The sequence below is a fragment of the Littorina saxatilis genome, linkage group LG15 (assembly GCF_037325665.1).
Source record: "Littorina saxatilis isolate snail1 linkage group LG15, US_GU_Lsax_2.0, whole genome shotgun sequence".
In the NCBI taxonomy this organism is placed as follows: Eukaryota; Metazoa; Mollusca; class Gastropoda; order Littorinimorpha; family Littorinidae; genus Littorina; species Littorina saxatilis.
This window is the reverse complement of record NC_090259.1, coordinates 32,675,413-32,699,537: the sequence shown is the minus strand read 5'-3', so window position 1 is coordinate 32,699,537 and position 24,125 is coordinate 32,675,413. Positions and strand designations below refer to the sequence as shown.

At 43.3% G+C, this 24,125-nt stretch overlaps 1 protein-coding gene across 1 annotated transcript; it reads left to right on the top strand.

The window, feature by feature from the left end:
- Positions 1-5,361: 5,361 nt before the first annotated feature.
- LOC138949086 (uncharacterized) lies at positions 5,362-18,213 on the top strand. The gene is made up of 7 exons (XM_070320823.1): positions 5,362-5,570; positions 6,237-6,357; positions 6,970-7,111; positions 8,027-8,231; positions 10,074-10,291; positions 10,858-10,946; positions 13,713-18,213. The coding sequence occupies exons 1-7, from the start codon at positions 5,363-5,365 to the stop codon at positions 14,029-14,031; spliced, it is 1,302 nt and encodes a 433-aa protein (XP_070176924.1). The 5' UTR covers position 5,362; the 3' UTR covers positions 14,032-18,213.
- The last annotated feature ends 5,912 nt before the right edge of the window (positions 18,214-24,125 follow it).

Here is a 24,125-nt window from a genome sequence, read left to right as displayed (position 1 = left end):
TCGATTTCTTCACGAGTGGACCATTATGTTTGTATTCTGTACCCGACCCTTTAGGCAATTGACCGCACTTCTTCATCGGGAACAACATAAACTATCGATTATTAGATGATTACCCGCTTCGCCGGGTACCGGCTTCGCCGGGAAGAAGTAGAGCCGAATACCAGGCTGCGCCTGGGACGCCGGCTTTGCCGGCGCACGAAGGAAAGAAGATAAACGCGCAAAACACTGGAGACCTTCTAAAAATAGTAACGTGCAGTGACCTTCTAAAAATAGTAACGTAGTAACGGGAATATGGATTGACGCCACACGGAGGAAGGGAGATAATCGCGGCTGAAAACACTGGAGAAGATGAGGAAGAGTTACTGGTAGTGGATCCAGACCAAAAAAAACCAAAATCGGTTCAGCGCGCACAGCGCTGCGCGCTGAGAGCACGTGTTAAAATATCTGATCGATGAGGTTGTGTCCGGGGTGTAGCTGAATACGGTGTCCAAATTTGAAAAAGATCCACCAAGAACTTTGGCCGTGCATCGCGAACAGACAGACAGACAGACAGACAGACAGACAGACACTAGTCGTATATATATATATATATATAGATGGGGCGGCTGCTTGTGCGCACATCGTGACGAGTGGCGTGTTGCTTTACCTGTGCAGACAAATCGATCGTCTGGCACTGCACTGCATGCGTAATGGCAAACCATTTTTACGGGTTCCACGAAGACTTGCAGAACCACAACTACACTGAAAGTTCATACCACACGTTAGGACACATGTGATTCTATGCTAAAAATTCTAGCTAAAAGGCAATATCTTCCCAGCGAGATCAACAACAAACTAGAAAACTCTTGGCGGATTATGACATTATTCAGTTATTCTGGAGAAAAACTGTCTTTTCTGCAGCATTTCTGCATAATGTCATCTTTCGCCGAAGCAACGTTTTTTACTGCAGTAAAACAGTTTTTCTGAAGCATAATGTTTACTTGGTTTTCTGCAGCATTAGTGCGATTAACTTTTTCTTCAGAATAGTCTGTGACAGTTTTTCTGGAGAAAAACGAACGACCTTGTAAAGTAGCGTTTGTATTCGTCGCCTCCTGGGATAGTATAATAGTTTGTTCCGCAGTGTACCAATCAGAAGGCGTGTAGCATAAGGGCATTATATTCAACTTCAAAATACATTCGTGTCACACGCACAACTATTGGTAGTTCTGGATGAGTCCATCTCTCGACAGAGGGGGGCTCGCGTGCTCCAACATTAGGCCCTATAATGAGCCAGTACAAAATGCTGCAGAAAAAGTGTAAACAGGTTTTCTGCAGTAAAACAACAGCACCGTTTTACTGCAGGATTCTTGATTTCAATTTTACTGCAGTAATGCAACGTCTCTCTCTGCTTCTCTTGACGCCATGTTTGCTCGCTCAGTGTGTTCCACGTTTGACGTCACTAGCCAGGGGAGTTAAGCGATGGCAACATTTTAAGATTGCTTCCCTTATAGTTAATTACAGGCCGTGAGAATGAGCACTTTCAATAGCCAATTACGCGCGATCGGAGGAGATGGAACTTGATATAATTTTATTTTTGCGGTCCTGTTATAATCAATCAATCAATATGAGGCTTATATCGCGCGTATTCCGTGGGTACAGTTCTAAGCGCAGGGATTTTTATTTTTTTATTTTTTTTATTTTTATGCAATTTATATCGCGACAATATTCAAGGCGCAGGGATTTATTTATGCCGTGTGAGATGGAATTTTTTTTTACACAATACATCACGCATTCACATCGGCCAGCAGATCGCAGCCATTTCGGCGCATATCCCACTTTTCACGGCCTATTATTCCAAGTCACACGGGTATTTTGGTGGACATTTTTATCTATGCCTATACAATTTTGCCAGGAAAGACCCTTTTGTCAATCGTGGGATCTTTAACGTGCACACCCCAATGTATTGTACACGAAGGGACTTCGGTTTTCGTCTCATCCGAAAGACTAGCACTTGAACCCACCACCTAGGTTAGGAAAGGGGGGGGAGAAAATTGCTAACGCCCTGACCCAGCGGGGCGAACTCGCAACCTCTTGCTTCCGAGCGCAAGTGCGTTACCACTCGGCCAGCCCTTTCCAGTGGCACAATACAAAGTGTGCACTCTGGTTGGTCTTTAAGTAGGCCTAAGTACTACGTTTGCACGCTACGCGGAGACGAGCGTGACCCGTGTATGGTTAGTCGAGACTATCTGAAATATAGTCTCGGCGACGACTGTTTAATTGTTGGTGTTAATCTGTTACTTTGATGCCGACAGCTTGACTAAATGTTGTTATATCGCTTCACGCGACTTGTTTCTTGTTTATTTATTGTTTTCATGCCATGTGCTTCTTGTGCGACACGTGTTCCTGTCGATACAAAGGAGATTTTGATAGGCTTTGCATGCACACACACAAATCGTATAGTTATATACGATTTGTGTGTGTGTGTGTGTGTGTGTGTGTGTGTGTGTGTGTGTGTGTGTGTGTGTGTGTGTTCGCGATGCACGGCCAAAGTTCTCGATGGATCTGCTTCAAATTTGGTGGGCATATTCAGGTAGACCCCGGACACAACCTGGTAGATGAGAATTTTCAACACGTGCTCTCAGCGCGCAGCGCTGAACCGATTTTGGTTTTTCTGTTCATCTTCCCAGATCCATTCCCAGTAACTCTTCCTTATCTTCTCCAGTGTTTTGCGTTTATCTCCCTTCCTTCGTGTGGCGTCAATCCATATTCCCGTTACTATTTTTAGAAGGTCACTGTCCACAACGCTCAATCCATATTCCCGTTACTATTTTTAGAAGTTTTCCTTCGTGTGGCGTCAATCGCGTACGGTGCGCCACTCACCCGGCAAAGCCGGGTATTCGGCTCTACTTCTTCCCGGCGAAGCCGGCTACCCGGCGAAGCCGGCTACCCGGCGAAGCGGGTATTCATCTAGTAATATATATATATATATATATTTGTCATCATTTTCACGAGTTTTCATTCACAAGCACGTGGGAAATAAATCTCATGTTCCCCGGGGAATAAATCCCCGGTTACCATAGTTGCAGGAAGCCCTATTACATGGATAATCAAAAGCAAACCCAATAGAAACGCTCGAGGATTCTTCGGCTCTTTTCATTGGCGTTTCCCCAGACCTAAACAGACGACAAGACACTGCTTTGCACAGTTCCAAAAACCAACTGGCAAACTGGCAAAAGTAAACAAAAAACCAAAACTACTTCAATAAATTCGTCACAAACAAATGAAACCTACCGATATGTTATGTCTTCTTACAAAGTCACGGAGTGCGTGTATCTGTGTTTCGATACACAGACGTTCGGAGAAACACGAACGTCAAGTTCAAGTAAAACGACACCTGACACACACGGTTTGACCCGTGCACAAGACGTTGTATCGATAAACGAAGCACAATACAAGTAAGAAACAATAATAAAAGCAAAGAAAATAGCAACACGATATGCAAACATCTAACAAAGCCGAGCAAGCAGAATAACAGGTCTAATGAAAAACAAAGAGGTACCGAGTCGGAAACAAGATCGCGATTCTTTCCTTCGCTGCACGACGCAAATCTTCTGTGACCTTTGACCAAACGTAGCTTCCACATTCGATCACCGTGCTCAGCTTAATATTTACAACAGAAAGCCGAGGGGGTGGAATACCGAGATGAACCTACAGAAATGTGCATCCTCAAACCTGACATATTCATCCCAACTCATTTAATGAACTCAAAAACACAGAAAGTTGCTTTCACACTCCATCTTTGATTGCCAGTGGTTATCAAACCGGGACCCGTGTGGTTATCAGCACGGGACCCGTGTTTCAAAGCATGGCTCCCTGGGTTGATTGTGCACTTGTTTTCTCACTACCAACATGATGACAAAAACGATGTTTGATGGTTTGTTGACAGACCAGCTTTTTTGTCGGTCCTCGGGGGGGGCATATCGACTTTTGTTTCATATTTATTGACCGCGGCCTTCGGCCTTGGTCAATAAATATGAAACAAAAGACGATATGCTCCCCCTCGGACAGACAAAAAAGCTGGTCTGTCAACAACCCATCAAACATCTTATAATGTCGATGTTTGACTGTATGGATCAGCTCTTTAAGCTTTTGCCCGTAGCTGTTAAGTTAAGTTTATCTTTTGTTATCTAAAAACAAATTGTTCTTTTAGATAGCAACAGATAAACTTAACTTAATAGCTACGGGCATAAGCTTAAAGAGGTGATCCATTGACATTTTGACAAAATGCTTTGTCATTGCTTGACGCGACTTGTTCTCTCTTCTGCAGTTCTGGGTAGTCAAAGTAGGGCAATAGAGAACACGGAGCCTGCATCTGAAGACTTCATAGTCACTGAACTGTCGCTGTTATAATCAAAGCTTCGTGCACAAAGAGTTTGCGTTTGATTTAAAACAGTACTGTTGTAAATGCATTGACGCCGACAACCCCCGCCCCCTCTCTTTCTCTTTGTCTTTGTCTCTGTCTCCCTGTCATCTGTCTCTCTTTCTTTTTCTTTTTCTCTCTCTTTCTCTCTCTCTCTCTCTCTTTCTCTCTCTCTCTCTCTCTCTCTCTCTCTCTCTCTCTCTCTCTCTCTCTCTCTCTCTCTCTCTCTCTCTCTCTCTCATATTTTCATTTGTCCAAAGCATCAGTGTTCATTATATCCACACAAAAACACTCAAAGCTTTAATAACACATTTACTCATGCATGTGTATTCAGCATTGTTTTCACTACGTTACATATATACGACGCTTTATATTTGTGTATCATATGTATATGTAAATATTCATATGTTGTTGTTTTTCTCTACATTTTTTTCTACGTTAATATCCGTGTAAATATGTGATTGGATTAGTCCCCTCTCTGGGCGAGGGCTGGTTGAAAAAAAGCTCGTTGTATTGCTTATGCCACAACCCTCGAAAAATAAAATTTGATTTGATTTGATTTGATTTGATTTGATCTCTCTCTCTCTCTCCCCTCCCCACTCTCTTTTAGTCTTTAGCAAACATGGCGTCAGTCGAAACGGAGCCTACATCCGGGAACTTTACGGTCCTAGACTCCTCGACGTTGCAAACAAAACTTAATGTCGCACTGAGTTTGTGAGTTTAATTCAAAAGAGGAATTGTATTGGATAACGGATAGCTCTTTCTCTCTCCCTCTTTCTCTTTCGTCCCTAGCAAACATGGCGTCAGACGACATTGAACCAACATCCGGGAACTTTACGGTGCTAGACTCCACGTCGTTGTAACCAAAACTTTAACGTAGTAGAATGTACGTTTGATTTAATAAGAGCAAGGGAATAAGACAGCAGACAACTCTTTCTCTTTCTCTTTTCGTCATTAGAAAACATGGCGTCAGACGACATGGAGCCTACATCCGGGGACTTTATGGTCCTGGACTCCACGACGGATCGTGAGGGTTTGAGTCCCGGCGAGCAGTTTGGTGTGGAGCGACAGGAGCACCAGAGGAGCGAGGCTATCACCAGGCTGTGCGGCATGTGTGGAACTGACGACGGCTGCGCCAGGCCTCTTAGGGTCGTCGTGGTCGGCAAGCACGGTGGGTTAGCAGCGTGCTGTGATTTTTTTAATTTTTCAATTTAAAAAAACAAACATTTTAACTATTTTTTAAAAATAATTTTATTTGTTACATTGTATGCATGTGAAATTTAAAGGGATAATACCTAAAGAAAAAGGCCCCCAGATCGCTTCCAAAAGTTATACCATATAATTCTGCGTTACAATAATGCCACTACGCTGGAGCAGAGATATGTATAGTCAATACACATCTATGGCTGAAGGACTGCAGGGCACTCAGTGCATCGTTGTCCCTAGGGTGACGTTGGTTTGACAACGTTCCCTTTTCTAACTCTGTGCCAGCATTGCAGCAAATAATGATGATGATGATGATGATGATGATGATGATGATGATGATGATGATGATGAAGATGATGATGATGAAGGTGATAATGATGATGATGATGATGAAGATGATGATGATGAAGGTGATAATGATGATGATGATGATGATGATGCCGTTTATGATGCCGTTGATGATGGTGCTTTTGATGATGCTGCTGATGACGACGACGACGATGATGATGATGATGATGAGATGATGATAATGATACACGATAATGATGCACGATAATGATGACGTTGTTGTTGATGCTGCTGCCTCTGCTGCTAATGCTGCTGCTGATGGTGATAACTCAATGTGTTTCAGGGGCTGGCAAGTCGTCGTTCATCGACAGCGTGGCAGCAGCAGTGTCTGAAGACAAGTGGCACGAGTATGCCAACACTGGCTATCGCTTGGACGCCGGACCCATCACCATTGTTAACCAGCGGTGAATATACGAAATATATTGCCCTGCGTGTGAATGGGGTACTGAGTCTGTGGAGTTGAGGTGATATGCCTGGCTTGTTAGATTATATTACAAGATACCTTTGGCTTGCAAGGCGCGCTTGATACAAATACAACAGGGCTCCGTTGTTGTTGTTGTTGTTGTTGTTGTTGTTGTATTATTATTATCATTATTATTATTATTAGTAGTAGTAGTAGTAGTAGTGTACGACTAACACTTAAGTTCGCTGTGATTGATTCAACGTTCTGGAAAAGAAAAACTAATCGTTTTGGCAATGATTAACTATTAACTAAACTATTAACTTTTCCATTTTTTGTGTTTAATAAAAAAACCAAAATTTATCTTTTAATCCTCTCAAACGTCGTTACCCTATGTCATTTAACCAGTTTTGTAGTGTTGTGCAGCTTCTTGCTTGATATCCTTGTGATGTTGTGTGACGGAATGCCACTGTCGTCATTTCTGTACGACAGACACGTAAAATGCTGTAACGAAGACAGCTGCTTCTTGATCGTTATCACTATGATGTTTTACGAAGTATTCCCACTGTCATCATTTCTGTACGACCATCCTAACTGTAAAATGTTTATACTACAGCCACCCGAAGTGCTGTAACGAAGACAGGGAGCGTTACAAGAGTGTCCTGCTGCCAACCCTGATCGACGTGGCGGGTCTGGGGGACGACGTGGACGACAAAACTGAGGAGCTCCTCAGGCTGCTCTTTTACGGGCACCTCCAGGTACAGTGAACCCCCCTTTAAAGACCTCAAACAATCTTTGAAGATCAGGTCTTAAAGGGGCAGTGCAGGGGTCACAGCAGTGCAGGGGTCACAGCAGTGCAGGGGTCACAGCAGTGCAGTTCTAAGCATTGCTGAAGCATACTATCCTTGTAATGTGAAATATGTTCGGGTCACGTAATATAAACTTTTGCTTGAGTTCGTATCCCTACTTTTTCATTCCTATTACAAATGTATTATGATTTATTTGAAATGTTGATGTTTATTTCTTATATGATGTACCTTATAATAGTGTACACACATAAATGTGTATCTTGTATGTGTGCGTGTGTTTGTGATAATGCATTATAGTGCAATGTGTTATTCATTGATATGTGTGTGATTGCACTGTAAATTATGTTATGTTATTGTATTTCTCCCCCAATTATTGTACAGCGCTTTCAGCAGGCTTTAACCCTGGATACACACGCTTCATAAATACTATGCATCATTATTATTATTAGTAGTATTATGATAAAACGTTCCACAAGGATGTGCTTGGCAAATCAAAAACAAACAGAACAAGAAATTCCTCCGAGGTAGGAAAAACACCCCCGTTGGTCAAAGGGAAATAACCATTCTCACTGCCACCAACTGAGAAGGTTATTTCCCTTTGACCATTAATATGTCACTCTATAAGTCCTTGTAGAATCTTAATCCACCAATAACTCCCTAACCGTGTGTTTGACTGGTCCCAAGTTTTGTAAGGACCGTCTCAGGAATGTATAGAACCTGTTCACCAAGTTTGGTGACGATCGGTCCGTTCATTCTTGAGATCTATATGCGAACACAAACACACAAACACACAAACACATCGACCGAATCCTATACACACCCCTATACCGGGGGTGTAAAAACCAAACTTATTGTCCACTGCAGGAAGACGAACCCATCATGCAGGCGTACGAGGAGTGTAAGAAGTGGACGCAGGAGGAGATCCGCAAGAAGTACAGCCAGAGCTACCCAGACATGCGGGTGGATCGAATCATTTTCGTGGCGTCGGCTGCCGACAACTTGCCCACCCGTCTGATGAGCTGCGTGTATCGCGCCGCCCAGCCAGCCTACCACCGGACGGAGAGGAGAGGTTGGTGTCTATCAATCAATCAATCAATATGAGGCTTATATCGCGCGTATTCCGTGGGTACAGTTCTAAGCGCAGGGATTTTTATTTTTTTATTTTTTTTATTTTTATGCAATTTATATCGCGCACATATTCAAGGCGCAGGGATTTATTTATGCCGTGTGAGATGGAATTTTTTTTACACAATATATCACGCATTCACATCGGCCAGCAGATCGCAGCCATTTCGGCGCATATCCTACTTTTCACGGCCTATTATTCCAAGTCACACGGGTATTTTGGTGGACATTTTTATCTATGCCTATACAATTTTGCCAGGAAAGACCCTTTTGTCAATCGTGGGATCTTTAACGTGCACACCCCAATGTAGTGTACACGAAGCAAATGATAACATCATCTTGTCTTCGCTAATTGTATTGTTTTGGAGACATGTCTGATATCATTTGCCTCCAGTCATTATATCATTTTGTTAAAGACATGTCTGATATAGAGACCTTTCTGATACCATTGGTCTCAAGTCATTATATCATTTTAGAGACATGTCTGATATTGAGACATGTCTGATAGAGAGACATGGACTGGGTGGCCGAGTGGTAACGCACTTGCGCTCGGAAGCGAGAGGTTGCGTGTTCGACCCTGGGTCAGGCCGCAATTTTCTCCCCCCTTTCCTAACCTAGGTGGTGGGTTCAAGTGCTAGTCTTTCGGATGAGACGAAAAACCGAGGTCCCTTCGTGTACACTACATTGGGGTGTGCACGTTAAAGATCCCACGATTGACAAAAGGGTCTTTCCTGGCAAAATTGCATAGGCATAGATAAAAATGTCCACCAAATACCCGTTTGACTTGGAATAAAGGCCGTGAAAGGTGAGCTTTACTGGCCGATGTGAATGCGTTATATATTGTGTGTAAAACATGTCTGTTTGTCTGTCTGTCTGTAAAAAATCCATTTCAAACGGCAGAAATTAATATGTAAGCGCCTAGGGCTATATCTAGATTAATTTAGGCGCATAAAAATGATCACAATAATAATAATAATAATAATGTCTAATATCATTTGCCTCCAGTCATAATATCATTTTACAGACGTGTCTGATATAGAGACCTGTCTGATATCATTTTGCCTCTTGTCTTTATATCGTTTTAGACACATTTCTGATATCATTGACCTCCAGTCATTATATCATTTTAGAGACATGCCTGTTATAGAGACCTGGCTAATATCATTGGCCTCCAGCCATTATATCATTTTAGAGACATGCCTGATATAGAGACCTGTCAGATATCATTTGCCTCTAGTCATTAGTATGAGTTATTTCTAATATGCTGACTGTTAGCAAATGATACATGTCGAGAAAAACGATGTCATGCATGAGCCTTCAGACGAATGCTGATATCGTTCGTGAGACATGTCTGTTATCATTTGCTAACAGTCAGCATAATTATTAAAAACAACGGGTTTATTACCATGCAGTTTATTTCGACCAAAATAAAATTCGAACTGACTACGCAACTCCAGACAGAACAGCCAACCGGGGCGGGTTTGAACCGAGACTGGTGTGACCTTATGCACATGCTCTCATGCAGCCAATCACACACTTGACCTCATGAATATTAACAACTGACAGGTTCTCACGAAACACTCTCACATCAGGTTCAACAACCCATTTGCTTTGCTGTGTCTGGTCTACTAGATAGGGTCAGATTCATTATCATGTGTTTGTGTGTGTGTGTGTGTGTGTGTGTGTGTGTGTGTGTGTGTGTGTGTGTGTGTGTGTATATATATATATATATGTGTGTGTGTGTGTGTGTGTGTGTGTGTGTGTGTGTGTGTGTGTGTTTGTGTAGCCGTGCCGCTGTTCGGCGTGCTGACCAAGATGGACAAGGTGGACGTGCATAGCGTGACCTTCAAGGAGAAGAAGGGTAACTTCATGAAGGAGCTCGGTCTCATCCTCCCGCGTCTCCTGGTCTGCAGCAACTACTGTGACGACCTTGACCCTGATTGCGAAAGGATAGAGAGGTTGAGACCTGACCTTGACCTTCCCATTGTGCGCTTCTTGCAACAGGTGTGTTGTGCTAGATTGTTATTGTGGATTCTCAGTCTTTTCTGTTGTTTTTGTTGTTGTTGTTGTTTTTGTTGTTGGTGTTGTTGTTGTTGCTGTTGTTGTTGTTGTTGTTGATTTACTTTCTTCTGATTGTATCTTTCTTGCATTTAACGATCTATGCTCTTCTGTCTTACATATTATATACTTTTAGGTCCCTGAGCTCTGTTTTCAGCGTTCAATGTATTGCCTCTGCCCTAATATGTTCAAGCCTCTGTTTCACCCTTCTTGCGTCTGTTGTCATCTTTCTACGTTCCCTTTTTATCATCCTTCTTGCCTGTTTTTCTTTTCTACCCATGTTTTAGTTTAAACAAGATTGTATTCCTCTTCCGACAATCTCTTGATAACGCCCACCTGCCCATTGCGACAACCAAAAGGGTTCTCCGACGAGTTTTTAATTGCTATTTAATTGAACTTTCCATAACGACCACCTGTCCGTAAAGACCTCTTTGGGGTAGTCCCTCGGGTGGTCGTTATACACAGGTTCGACTGTACATATACTGACATTGTTGCAATACAATGTTATCCAGGTGTGTGACAAGGCCAGAAAAGTGATCAAGGAAGGTGAGGTGCTCCCAGGCTCTGAGGGAACACGGGAGGAGGCCGAGAACGCGGAGAAGTGAGTAATGTAGGATGGGGGGGGGGGGGGGGGGGGGGGGGGGTAGGGCACTGAACTTGTGATCCAAGGGTCACAGGTTTAGAATCCAGGTTAGGACGGTCACGGCTCAACTTTATGTGCAGACTCTGAGACGGTATCTATGTCCCACCCCCATGTAACCACAGTGGCTCGTAAAAGACCTCGGTCGTTCTGCCATTGTAGTGCAGGTGGCTGTTTACACCTAAATACGCACGCCCTTGGGTAGCGCGACTCTTGTTGCTGCTAGCTTTCCACTGGGAGGAAGCGACCCGAATTTTCCCGCAATATGGGATAATAAAGAGATGAAATAAGAAAATGAAATAAGAAATGTATCTAATGAATACGCACAGGCCTGGCAAGTATTTACACAGTACAAGGGGTGATTCAGACATCCTGTCAGCTGGTCTTATTGTTAATACAGTGCAAACACATTGATGTCACATTCGGAGCCAAAGGCGGTAAGATAAGGGGAAGGAATTTGTTTTACAAAAAGTATCCCATGACAGGACACAACCGCCTGAAACATCACCTGTTTGAAAAAGTCCACATCGGCCATAAGGAGCAGTGCCCCTGCGAGACTGGCAGCCAGACAACAGCACATCTACTGCAGTCCTGCCCGCTCTACGAGGCGCTTAGGAAAATGACCTGGCCCGTCCCCCGTTTCTTACAGGCGAGAATTGGCAAGTGAAGCTAATTGGGAGAGGAAGTACCGTTTCTTGGGCAATTCTTGCCGCGAGGGACGCTAGGATTTTCGCCTCGAACGCTAGGTAGCTTTAGGCTTGCTCGCTAGGCGAGAAAAGATGGCGGCCACGCAGCTGCCAATCCGATTGACTGTCCATGGTTGTTTACCGACCAGAGCACACGACCTTTTCGTTATTAACCAATAGTGTTTAATGCTAGATGGTCACCAAACTGTTTCATATGCACTCTCGCCTTTTAGCTCCGCGAGCGGCTAGCCGCAAGAATACATCACCGGAAAGAAACTCGCGTCAGACCCCACCCCTATGGCTTAAAAGCTCTACGGCAGTCTGGGGGACCTTCGGCACACTGTCACCTTCATCGAGGAGACGGGCGTTTCCATCTGACGAACGAAAAGAAGATGAAGAAGACATAAAGTAGATCTGCTTTGTTAAAACTAAAGCAAGCTAAAGCTTTTCAGAAAGTCAACGCAGTTTGTCCAAAAATATGTTTCGGATTAGGGTAACCCGATTATTTTTTTAAATGTGGAAAAAAACTCTAAAGATTCACTGATAATGGGACATCTGTCGCGCAATACCCACAGAAAATCAGAGGCCTGCGCAGTCCAGTCCAAGGGAAATAATCAAGGGAAAAATCAAACTGCAGATGCTCATCTGTATGTAAAACAGAGGATGAAGAGAGTTGAGAAAAACCCTCTACCTGGTGACACTATGTTTTTGAGCATGTTACCTTTATCCAACTTCCTTCTTCCCAGCTCTTTATGAGGGCCCCAAAGGGTTTAAAATCGTGATCGTGATTGGCGTTTTTTGACCTTTCTGTGACCGTGATTGCCGAAATTTCCATTTCTGTGATCGTGATGGGACTTTGCCCGTGATCCGTGATGACAAAAAAATCAAGTCTCGTGATCGTGATCGTCATTTGTTTTCGTGATCGTGATGGGCATTATTGCAAAGCATTTTATTTTCAACGTACATTTTTCACAGCTGTATCACTCTATGATCCTCTATTCGTTAAGGTGTTTGTGATCGTGAAAACAAAAATCAAGGTAACTGTGATCGTGAAAGCTAAAATTTCCCTTCCCGTGATCGTGATGATACCCCCCCTTTGCGGAATTGGGGCCCTCCTTTATTACTGGGACAGAAGATGAACAAACGCAACCTTTGCGTCACCTGAAATGTAGTTCTAATCTGATAGTCTCAACGATTGTGCAGCTAATTTAGATGTAGCTGTCATAAATTTGAAATCTAATTGTGAAGAAGAAAGGGTGACGACTGTGTAGATAGGTTATACTACGTATTATAATCATACATAGCTTTTCTATAGCGTGGGTCCTCGTACGCTTTACATGATAAAACATAAACTCAAATATACAAAGAGCATACATATCACTAAATAAAGCAAAGCACATTAAGCTTACATAACACACATTATATTGAACTAAATCCCCTCCGAGAAATACAACAACAACGTACGTTAATACATCAGGGGATGAGTTTAATTTTGTGTTTGAAAAACAACAAAGGTATTTTATTGGAACGTTTAATTTATGACAAAACAAAACGATCCTTCACTGATCTTTGACTCAGCGGTCTTTTAACTTTTGAGTGGACAGACTGGCAAACACTTATAATACTGAAAATAAATTATCTGACAAATTGTACAGACACTCGCTCGGAAGACACAAGGGAGGCAACGATTCTTTTTTTGGATCTGTGCTGTTTCAGTCAACTTCCATGTACGAACATGGGTTAAAGGGTTAACACTTGAAGCTTGAAAATTGAAACATATGGTTTGTAGCGCCGCCAGACAGGCTCCAGTGCTGAGGGGCACGAGACATGTCAGCTACCACCCAAACGGGAGCCACCCGCAGTGTTGGATTGGTTGAAACTGAGATGTGTTGTGATTTCAACCAATCAGACCCTGTGGTTTGCTCTCTCCCGTTTGGGTGGATCCCACTTTCGGTTCGTGCACCTCAGCCCTGGAGCTCATAATGACAACGTGGCAGTGACAGCGTGACAGTCAATACAACTTGAAACTTGTCGTTTGCAGCGCCGCCAGACAGGCTCCAGGACCCCAGGACCACATAAGGCAAGCGTGGCAGTCACTGGACCCCATGCAGCAGGATGTGGTGACGTCAGCAGTGGTAGGCCTCGTCACCCTGCTCGTCATGTTCTTTGTCCTGCCCTCGGCGGGCCAGGCGAACGCCATCGTCCACGAGAATTGTCGCACCGGTGTCATCAGAGATACCAAGGTCTGCGACAACCTTTCCCACGGACCTGGCTTTTTGCACCGGCTGAGTCACTTGTTCGCTGCGGCCATTTTTTGCTGCATTTTCTTCGTCTACAGACGATTTAACCGACGGGCTTAGACCATGTGATGATGAGAGGTGTCCCTAACTTGTAGGTGTCCTTTATTGACAAGTTTAGTTTGACAAATATTTGGAAAAGGGGCGACAGAAAGGGTGCCCCTTTATTGTTGGCTACCTTTCCGGACAAGTATAATTTGTCAAAGTAATAGAAAAGGGATGACGTCGTTTGGTGTCTTGTACATTGCAGGCATCCTTTTTGACAAGTATAGTTTGTCAAATCAATACAAAATCAAGGGACGACAGATATGAACGGACATCCGTGGGTGTCCGTACATTGCAGGCGTACTTTCGTGATAGGTATAGTTTGTTAAGTCAATAGAAGAAGCTCAGTAAAATATGTCCGTTACGGTGAGGTGTCCTCACATCGGAGGGGCCTCGAGCAGGTACCGCTGTATTGCATGTTATGCGTTGCACTGTGGTTTTAATCCCTGAATCTGCCGACATCATACCGGATTGGAACTGTTAGTTTACATTGTTTGACTCGAGCAAGCGTTGTGGACCATGTATTCAACAAATATGAGGTTGTATTGCTAAGTTGAAAACTCAATAGCTGTTCGTAAAGAAATGTTGATTTAACGGTTGACATAATCATAAATCAGAAACTGATTGACTGCTAACGTTCCAAATCAAAAATTAAAAAACTTGGACCTAGCAGCCTTTAAAGGAGACGAACAGGAGACACAACAGAAAAAAATCACTGACCACTGATGCTATGACTTGTCTAAGAATATGACTGTGATGTATCCAAGATGGGCGAAGCAATGATACAAGAAATCTTCTTCTTCTCGATCGCTCAGACAGGGACTCCGGAACTTCTGATGAAGTTTGCAGTACAGCGAAGACTCCGCAGGGTGCCGAAGATCTTCTCCTGAACTGGTGTGTCCGCAGGCCATGTTTCTGCTCGTAGTTTCTGGTGGATTGGACAGTGTTGGAGGAGGTGTTCCACTGTCATGTCTGCGATGCCACAGTGGCATACAGGCGTGTCCCCAATGTGGAATTTTGAGAACATGTGCTGCCTGAGTCTGCAGTGGCCGGTTCTCAGGCGCACAATGATGACCTGGTCTTTTCTGGAGAGTTGATAGTAACTGTCTCTAGGGTTGTAGTGAGGGTGTTGTTGCAGCAACCTTTTCCGTTGCTTCTCTTTTACAATGGTTTTTGCTCCACCAAATGTAACTTGTTGGTTCTCTTGTGGTAGCTTCCCTCCTTCTTTCGCCAGCCTGTCAGCTTCCTCATTTCCTTGAATGTTGCGGTGTGATGGTATCCAACTCAAGAAATGAGGGAAGCGATATGTTGTATGTGCATTCTTACAGGCAGATTTTGTTGGGTTGAAATGGTAATCAAAACATCATCTTCTTCTTGAATGTGAGGCTATGAACTTATGAATAAAGGCCACAAAAAGGGAAACATTGACATATATTTCTGCGTTGTTGAAAATCAAAATAACCTTGTACTTACCTGCGGTGTAAAGAGACAAAATAGACATCTCACTGTTGTCGTTGTGCAGTTATCACAGAATATGAGCAATGAGAATAGTTTATTTTTAGATGACAGAAAAATAGTAAGAGAAACATCAATAACAAAGAGAAAATTAACAAAGCAAAGGGACATAAGTGCTCAGGTTCCACAGCTATCCGAAACAAATCTCGTGGAAGACCTATGATAGAAAAGCCATCAAATCCAAAGAGGTCGTTGTTGCTGTTTCTGTTGTTGTTGTTGTAGTTGTTATTATTGTTGTTGTTAGTGTTGTTGGTGTTGTTGTTGTTGTTTTTGTTTTTCCAAAATAGGGACAAAGGTCCATTCGTTTTTCACTTCAAAACCAAAATTAACTGCCACAAAGCTTGATAACCAAGTCAGAGTTTTTCTCCAGAGTTATCGGAACAAACAAACGTTATCATAGTCGATACCAAAGCTATCTGAATAAGTTAGAGGAAGAAAGTCAGTGATGTACGAAACAGAACGTATACCAGAACGATCGCCTGACATCAAGAATGGAACCATGAACCAGTTATTCAAGACGTGTTATTGTTGGCCACCATGAAAGGTTATCCTCTAGTCTGACTCATGTGTAATATGATTGTCTCCCTTGTTCCCTGGTGGAGAGAGACATCGTGTACCATAGTAACAAATTAATGTCATTTGTAAAATAAGCATGATGCACTTATCGTCTGTATCAAATGTACCTGCTCATGGGTGGTTTTCTGTCGCGGAATAATGCGGCCAATGGTAATGAGTAAATACTGCGTGTGACATGACCATGCCTGGATAAAAAATAATGAACGGAAATGGGACTCATTTGGGTGTTATCTATTTGTTCTCTAGATGGTCCGATTACATTTGAGCTTTGCTGGGTTGACCCTGGATCCTGAACTGTGCTATTCAACTTGGTGTGTTTTTTGCGTGTATTTTGATTGAAATCTGTCGTGGTTGACAACACACACAGACTTAAGGATGTAAAGGAACCTTGATCTTTTGCACTGTAAAATATCAAATTGCACAATATCAAATTACGGATATAATATCAAATTGTTGATAACTCTTTATGAGTAATATTTGTCGTATTTTTATGAAGCATATTTTATTGTCATGGGTGTGTGACCATGTGAACAAACAGTACCCTTGGGCTATCGTGGCTTGACTTATTGTGACATCACGGTACCCCAAAGCTATTGTGGATTCAACTATTGTGACATCACGGTACCCCTGATAAGCTATCGTGGATTCACTACTGTTTCCGAGACTATTCTTTCTATGTGTTGAAATGGTCTGGCGGAATACCCGATTCTCATATTTGCATAGGTAAAATTGCTTTATACAACTCCTGTAATGCAACCGAGGAGTGGATTAAATCTAGTTGATTATTTTTAGACAAATGAGAAATTAGAACGAACTACTTTACACCCAAAAATCACACGTGGATTATTCGAAGTTTGAATAAAGCGGGCTAAAAAATAATCAATACTAGAATTTATTTTTAGAACATGACATCATTTGAAACCTAGACGATTGGACCCTGTTGCGGAAGAATACAACGTTGACTCAAACTGTAACAACAATGGCTGCTGCGAGCGACAGTTTTGATATGAATTTCGATTTCAATGATTGGGATTTCACCGAATTAACTCCAGTGGAATCAAGGCAATTCAGCGCGGTATCTGACAGTGTAGCCAACTAGAGTTGTGCGCCTTGAATCACTGTCTGTCTCGATCGCTCTCTCAAAAACGGCGATTCAGCGCGGTATCTGACAGTGTACTTGAGTTGTGCGCCTTGGATCACTGTCTGTCTCGATCGCTCTCAGGCTCTCTCTCTCTCTCTCTCTCTCTCTCTCTCTCTCTCTCTCTCTCTCTCTGTCTCTCTGTCTCTGTCTCTGTCTCTCTCTCTCTCTCTCTCTCTCTCTCTCTCTCTCTCTCTCTCTCTCTCTGACCACAGGCGGAAGGTATCGTCCACTGGACTACTATCACAGAAAGACTACAAGGTATGTCACTCACCTTCGAGTCTTCTGTGTTCTTGGAGTCGCTTCCTGGGGAAAAAATATTGTTCAAGACGGTTTGCCTCTTCCTACAGTCTGTGTAAGGTCAAATAAATACAGTTGAATGATTGTTTGAACTATTATGTGCCTTTAGGTTTTAGCTTCCCTCCGCTGCAGGTTGTTTTTAACCATCATTTGGACGAATCTTCGTTTGCGAGCCGCTAATCCACTTGGGGACAAATCATGTATGCCGCACCGAATATGCATACCAGCGCTCATTGGTCTAAAACATATGTAAAACTTGTGCAGCAAAGGGAAGCTACCCACGGGAAAATAATCATCGAATATCCTGTTATTAACCAATGAGCGCTGGTATGCATGCATATTCGGTGCGGCATACATGATTTGTCCCCAAGTGGATTAGCGGCTCGCCGCAAACGAAGATTCGTCCAAATGATGGTTAAAAACTGTCATGATTGTACTGTCAAGCTTGTTCTGGCTTCTAGGCCTTTTTCTTACAATCGGTGCTTTTGCGGTGGTAAAAATCGCAGGAACTTCGTTTGATCAAAATGATTAATAATATTCTTTTTTAACATCTGGTATGTTGCTTGTGTTTCTATTATTTCGGACAATTGTCATTGTTATAGACTACACGTGTGTATAGTCCCATCATTGTACAGTGGGAAATGCGGACTTGCACATTTTTTTTTAATAAATGATACAAAAAGTAGGCCTATTGTTCTTGTTGGAACTACTTTTTTTTTTTTTTTTTTTGGGGGGGGGGCCTGGTTAAATATGTTTGCCACACCTGTGTGTGCGTTTGTGTAGGTATGTATGTATGTTTGTGTACGTATGTGTGTGTGTGTGTGTGTGTGTGTGTGTGTGTATACGTATGTGTGTGTGTGTGTGTGTGTGTGTGTGTTTAATTAGCATTTGTAAACTTGAGTATTTTCTGTCAATTTCCGCACTTGCTCTTCGTAAAATAATGGTTTAAAAAAAGGGGACAAAAAAACAACACCAGATTTAGTAGCTGTGATGTTACTGTTTTTGTACAGACACACACACAGACACACACAAACACACATACGTACACACACACACACACACACACACACACACACACATACACACACACACACACACTCCCCCCCACACAAACACAAACATGCGCACACACACACACAGACACACGCACACACACACACGCACGCACGCACCCACACGCACACACACATATACACACACACACACACACATACGCTCCCCCCACACACAAACACAAACATGCGCACACACACACACACACACACACACACACACACGCACGTACGCACGCACACACGCACACACGCACGCACACACGCACACACACACACACACACACACACACACACACACACACACACACACACACACACACACAGAAAGAGCATAGGTGAAACTGTGCAAGAAAGCGAGACACTAGATCTAGATCTGTCTGTCTGCATGTAGCCTACTTACAGGGACACGACTGCCAACTAGTCTCGGCCCGCTCAAAATAATAATGACCGAGACTTTCAGTACTTCCTTCGCGTGACGTCTAACCCTCTTACGTCATAATGTGACGTCAATGTAATGTGACGTCTTCAAATGTTAGAGTTTCTACCACAGACATACACACGCACGCACGCACGCACATACGCACGCACGCACAGACAGACTAAGTTACGATCGCATAGGCTACACTTACGTGAGCCAATGAGTTTGTCAACTGCGCGCACATACACATTGCACGATCGAGTGAAAGAATACGATAAAACGACACTTTCCAATACGGTGAAACGATACTACGCTTCGGCTACCGTCACGGTCAACTGGACGGCGGCTACATCATTGTGCGGAGAAACGAGATACGGTAAACCGAAACCAAACCAATGAAAAAGAGGAGGGTGTAGCACGTTGTTACATGTGTCATCTTGTTCCTAGAGGTGGCCAAGACATAATTTGTATCAAACTCATTTTTGGAAATCCCCGTTCGCTTCACCGTATTAGTTAAGATGTTTCAAAACCCAGACGTACGCGTTTACGTAAACGTTCACGTTAAATTGAAAACGTCTTTTAAAACAACAAAAACAATTTAAAAAATATATTATCTGGCTAATGAACACACCCATGCTTTGTAAAGGCACCCATGCTTCGTGAATAAAGGTCCCAGGTCTCACTAGCACATTTCTTCGACGTCAAGTGAAACCTTTAATGTGGTTGTCCCCCCCCCCCCCCCCCCCCCCTCCCCCCCCCCCCCCCCTCTGGCTGGGTGCGTAAAGGCGTGTAACGATAATTTCTCAAGTTTGACTACCGTTAGGAACCTCATTTTTTGCGCACATCCCATGCCACCGTATACCAAGCTACTCACCAAATTTGAGCTCAATTGACCCTAGAGTACCAGAGATACAAGTCTAATCCGTAGACAAACAGAGAAACAAACAGAGAAACAAACAGACAGACAGAGTGAAACACAAGCCGCCTTATTAAGTAAAGGCGGCTTCAAAAGGTAAAGGCGGGGTGGAGAAAAGCGGTAGCGCGTGTCCCACTGTTATTTGTGGCTGACGGCCCTCAACAATAGAAGACCCTCGGAATGTGGGGTTGGGATATAGAGAGAGAGAGAACGCGGTACCTGTGACCGCCTTTGTTGCTGTGCCTGTGTGGACTGGGGTCAGTAAGGCCTAAAAAAAAAAATAGGTGTGGTTACGGTAACCCGACCTACCCTATTTTTTGGGGCCGACCCTATGACTTTTTATTACATTTGTCACAACAACAACAACAAAAACCACACGTAAACGAGTGCAGAAAACGCAATGAAAGTGAAAGCGCCCGAGTCGCACACTTATTTCCCTGTGTTTAATTTGTACACATTAGAAAAAAAAGTTTTAAAAAAAAAGTGATTGCCTACCTTCCTACCCTATTTTTTGGGGCTATGTTACCGTAACCACACCTATTATTTTTCGTTTTGGCCTAACCAGTGTCAGGCCGTCCTAGCAGAAAGCCACTTCACACCTCTTAAAAAGGTTGGGGTAAAGTAATCGCCGCTTTCAGGAGTTAATACAATATGTAAATCGGATTTTCAGCTTGAGATATTGATTTGAAATTGCCTTTTTGTTCCCAAAACAACACAGAAGAACTCGAGACAGAACAAAATCAATTATTTGAAAGGACGAGCTGTTTGACAGCGTCAGCTAGCAATGATAAGTACACGATCGAATGCACTGGTCTTAACCCTCAGTTTAAAGGTAAAGTATATCTTCTTCTTGTCGTTCGCTGTTAGATCGTCAGTCCGGACTGCAGGACGAAACGTGCTGTCCTCTTCAAGTCCTCTCTATGGCCGTATATCTTCTTTTGTAGCGCTGTCTCCTCTGGCCAGATGGTGTCCCTCGGAGCAGGTAAAGTATATGAAAGGAACCATGTTGGAAATTTTCTGGCGAAGTTCCAGTGGAATACTTGTGCTGTAATTTAGGTACATCTGCAGTGAGTTGCTCAACAATGACACTTTACTATGTAGATTAATTAGAAAAATGGTATTCGGCAAATAGCTCCGGTCTGGCAACTCCTTGGTGTCAGAAACCGAATTTGATGATTTCCCCATCCGGACACATTATCCCTTAATGACTCTGCTGTCGGGCGTCAATCGACAATGATAACCTCCAAGTTTTGAATTAAAGCCTCAAGCGCCAATAACACTTCGGGAGGGCGTAAACGAGAATGCTTTATGTCCTACAGGCTAAATATTTCGCCTCGTTAGGACTGACACGATATGGGTTATATGATTCGAGTGTTACACCCTCACGGCTTTTGACGAGATACACACGTGTATGCCATCTGCACTTATAGCAGAATGACCAAGATCTTTTACGTGCCATTGTGGTGACACGGGGGTGGGATATGGCTTCCGTCTCTGGGTCTGCACATAAAGTTGACCCGTGTCCGTCCCGGCCCGAATTCGAACCTGCGACCTTAGGATCATAAGTCCAGTCCTCTACCAACTGAGCTACCCGGGACCCCTCGGGAGTGCGTTAGTCGACCATGGTAACTTAGAGGACGTATTTCCTGCTTAAAGCCACCCTCCGCCTCCCGTAAACCTTCTGTTTCTGATCACTGAACTCCACTAGTTTTTACATACAGTACAAACATACTTCCATTTGAACGCTTACCGCTCGGAAACATCCTGGCTGCTTTCCGTTGAGAGGGAGAAATTTTCAAAAAATGTATTTCGTGCAGTTAGAACAAGTGCACTCTGAAAAAAAAGGAAGCCTCGTTGTGGCGCTAGACCTAACTTTCAAAATCTAGATAATACATTGACAGCATATGAAACAACCGTTCTTAAAACACGAAAAAATTTCTTATATCATCAAGACAAGATCGAAGTTTTAAAAGTTTGAATAAAGGGAGACCGGATGAGGTCATGCGTGGATGGTGTGTGAGTTGAATGCTAAGAGTAAGAGGCAGCTCTGTTCACTTGATGGCGGGGAAGTATGCTACCGGAACCATGCAATGTTCTCTTGTTTGGCTTGTCAGTCAACTGAGATTTCCGAACATTAGATGCTGTTTGTTGCTGTGCCTTTGTAATAAAAACACACTGCCGCGACAGGGCTAAAATCACTTCACATGAGCTGCATCTGACCATTGCCCAAGCAGACGAATTTTCTGCATATCGCAGGTTTCTTTGAAGTCAACCGCCGCCACGCAGTTTGTGTCACTTGCTGTCGTTTGTTGTATTTTAGGTTCAGAGGTACACATGTACGTGCTATTGCTTATCTATGTAGTAGCGCTTTGGAACGGCAAGTGACTCAACAGGTCATGTGTGAATAAAGTTGGGGCCCCGATGGCTCGGGGGTTAAATAAACCACGAGAACTTCAGTGTGGTTTACGCGTGCTAAATAGCCATTTAATTGATTTGTAAGTGGCATTAAGTGTTGTTGAATGCTTTTGCGAGTGTTTTCCCTTCGGTAAGTAAAGCTGTCTTAGTGAAAAGTTGTCAACGTTCTGTAAACCTGTGAGGCGTAGTGGGCCTTTAAACCATGCAATTGCAAACAGACCGAAATGGTTCTGTTCTGTTCACATACTAGTTTTAGCTCACTTACCTAGGGGGGGGGGGGGGGGGGGGGGGGGGGGTCAAGTCCCTTTGACACGTGTTACCGATTTTTTTCTGATGTTGCTGCTCGGGACTTTTTTTTATATTCTTTCACATACATTTTTCTGCGTTTTTACATTTAGTCAAGTTTTGACTAAATGTATTAACGTAGAGTGGGGAATCGAGATGAGGGTCGTGGTGTATGTGCGTGTGTGTGTGTCTGTGTGTGTGTGTAGAGCGATTCAGACTAAACTACTGGACCGATCTTTATGAAATTTGACATGAGAGTTCCTGGGTACGTTCATCTTATTCTTCATCAATTTTGGATTCTAAAAACATATAAATATGTTTTATTTGGATTAAAAACAAGCTCTGAAATTTAAAAATATAAAAATATAAAAAGTATTATCAAAATTAAATTGTCGAAATCAATTTAAAGACACTTTCATCTTATTCCTTGTCGGTTCCTGATTCCAAAAACATATAGATATGATATGTTTGGATTAAAAACACGCTCAGAAAGTTAAAACGAAGAGTGGTACAGAAAAGCGTGCTATCCTTCTCAGCGCAAGTACCAGGGATCGCGCTAGCTTTTTAAAAAACGCGTAAGTCATACGCAACGAAACGAAAAAAACGCGTCACGGACCAATATTTTTGCGTACTACGAAAACACGTACACGGTACAGACACAAACAAAACACGCACGAAAGCCTTAAAGACACTCCTTACCTAAATACGGCGAGTTTTCCTGTCGAACTCCGCGCACGCCTGTCGAATAACACCCCTGCTGTCTCCAACCTTCGAGCCTTGCGAGTTTGTTTCCCGCTCTAATACGACTAGACACACTTTCCGCCTTTTGGAAGCGCGAGATGGGAGAGCAGCTAATGTCTGTTTCATTATCCGACAAGACATTATCTGGTAATACCCTCGTTACGTTCGTTTGCGATACTTCGATGCAAAAAGAAACGGACTTTAGTTTTGACGCGCAGATTTCATGTGTGTCGTCACTTCTCGAGCCCTATAGTCAGTTTCAGGATCGGGTGATTATTAAGTCAGAGCAAAAGCGCTGCGTGAAGACAAGAAAAAGTTACAATATTTTTGCGTATGGCTTACGCGGCGCGGCGAAAAAAACGCGTCAGCGACTTTTAAAATGCGTCAAATACGCAAAAATCGTGCGTAAACGCGATCCCTGAAGTACTACCCCGTTCTTCTTGTCAATTTCACTGCCTTTGCCGTGCGCGGTGGACTGACGATGCTACGAGTATACGGTCTTGCATTGGGATCGTTTTCGTGCGCATGCGTGCACGCGGGGGTGTTCGGACACCGAAGAGAGTCTGCACAAAGTTGACTCCGAGAAATAAATCTCTCGCCGAACCCACGCTGATAGCGACCAACTGGCTACAAAGCTGGCGTTCTACCAACTGAGCCACGTCCCCGCCCCAGCAGGAGGAAGATCATTACATAGTTAACAGAACAGCGAACCCGCGGCGTGTTGGTCGAGTGGTCATTTCTATGACGGTTTAC

What these genes read in the sequence shown, in the direction of transcription:
- LOC138949086 (XM_070320823.1), top strand. Translation starts at nt 5,363, where the DNA reads ATGGCGTCAGACGACATGGAGCCTACATCCGGGGACTTTATGGTCCTG. An exon ending in TCTTTTACGGGCACCTCCAG is followed by an intron (nt 7,112 to 8,026) that starts GTACAGTGAACC and finishes TGTCCACTGCAG; the next exon opens with GAAGACGAACCCATCATGCA. An exon ending in TTGTGCGCTTCTTGCAACAG is followed by an intron (nt 10,292 to 10,857) that starts GTGTGTTGTGCT and finishes AATGTTATCCAG; the next exon opens with GTGTGTGACAAGGCCAGAAA.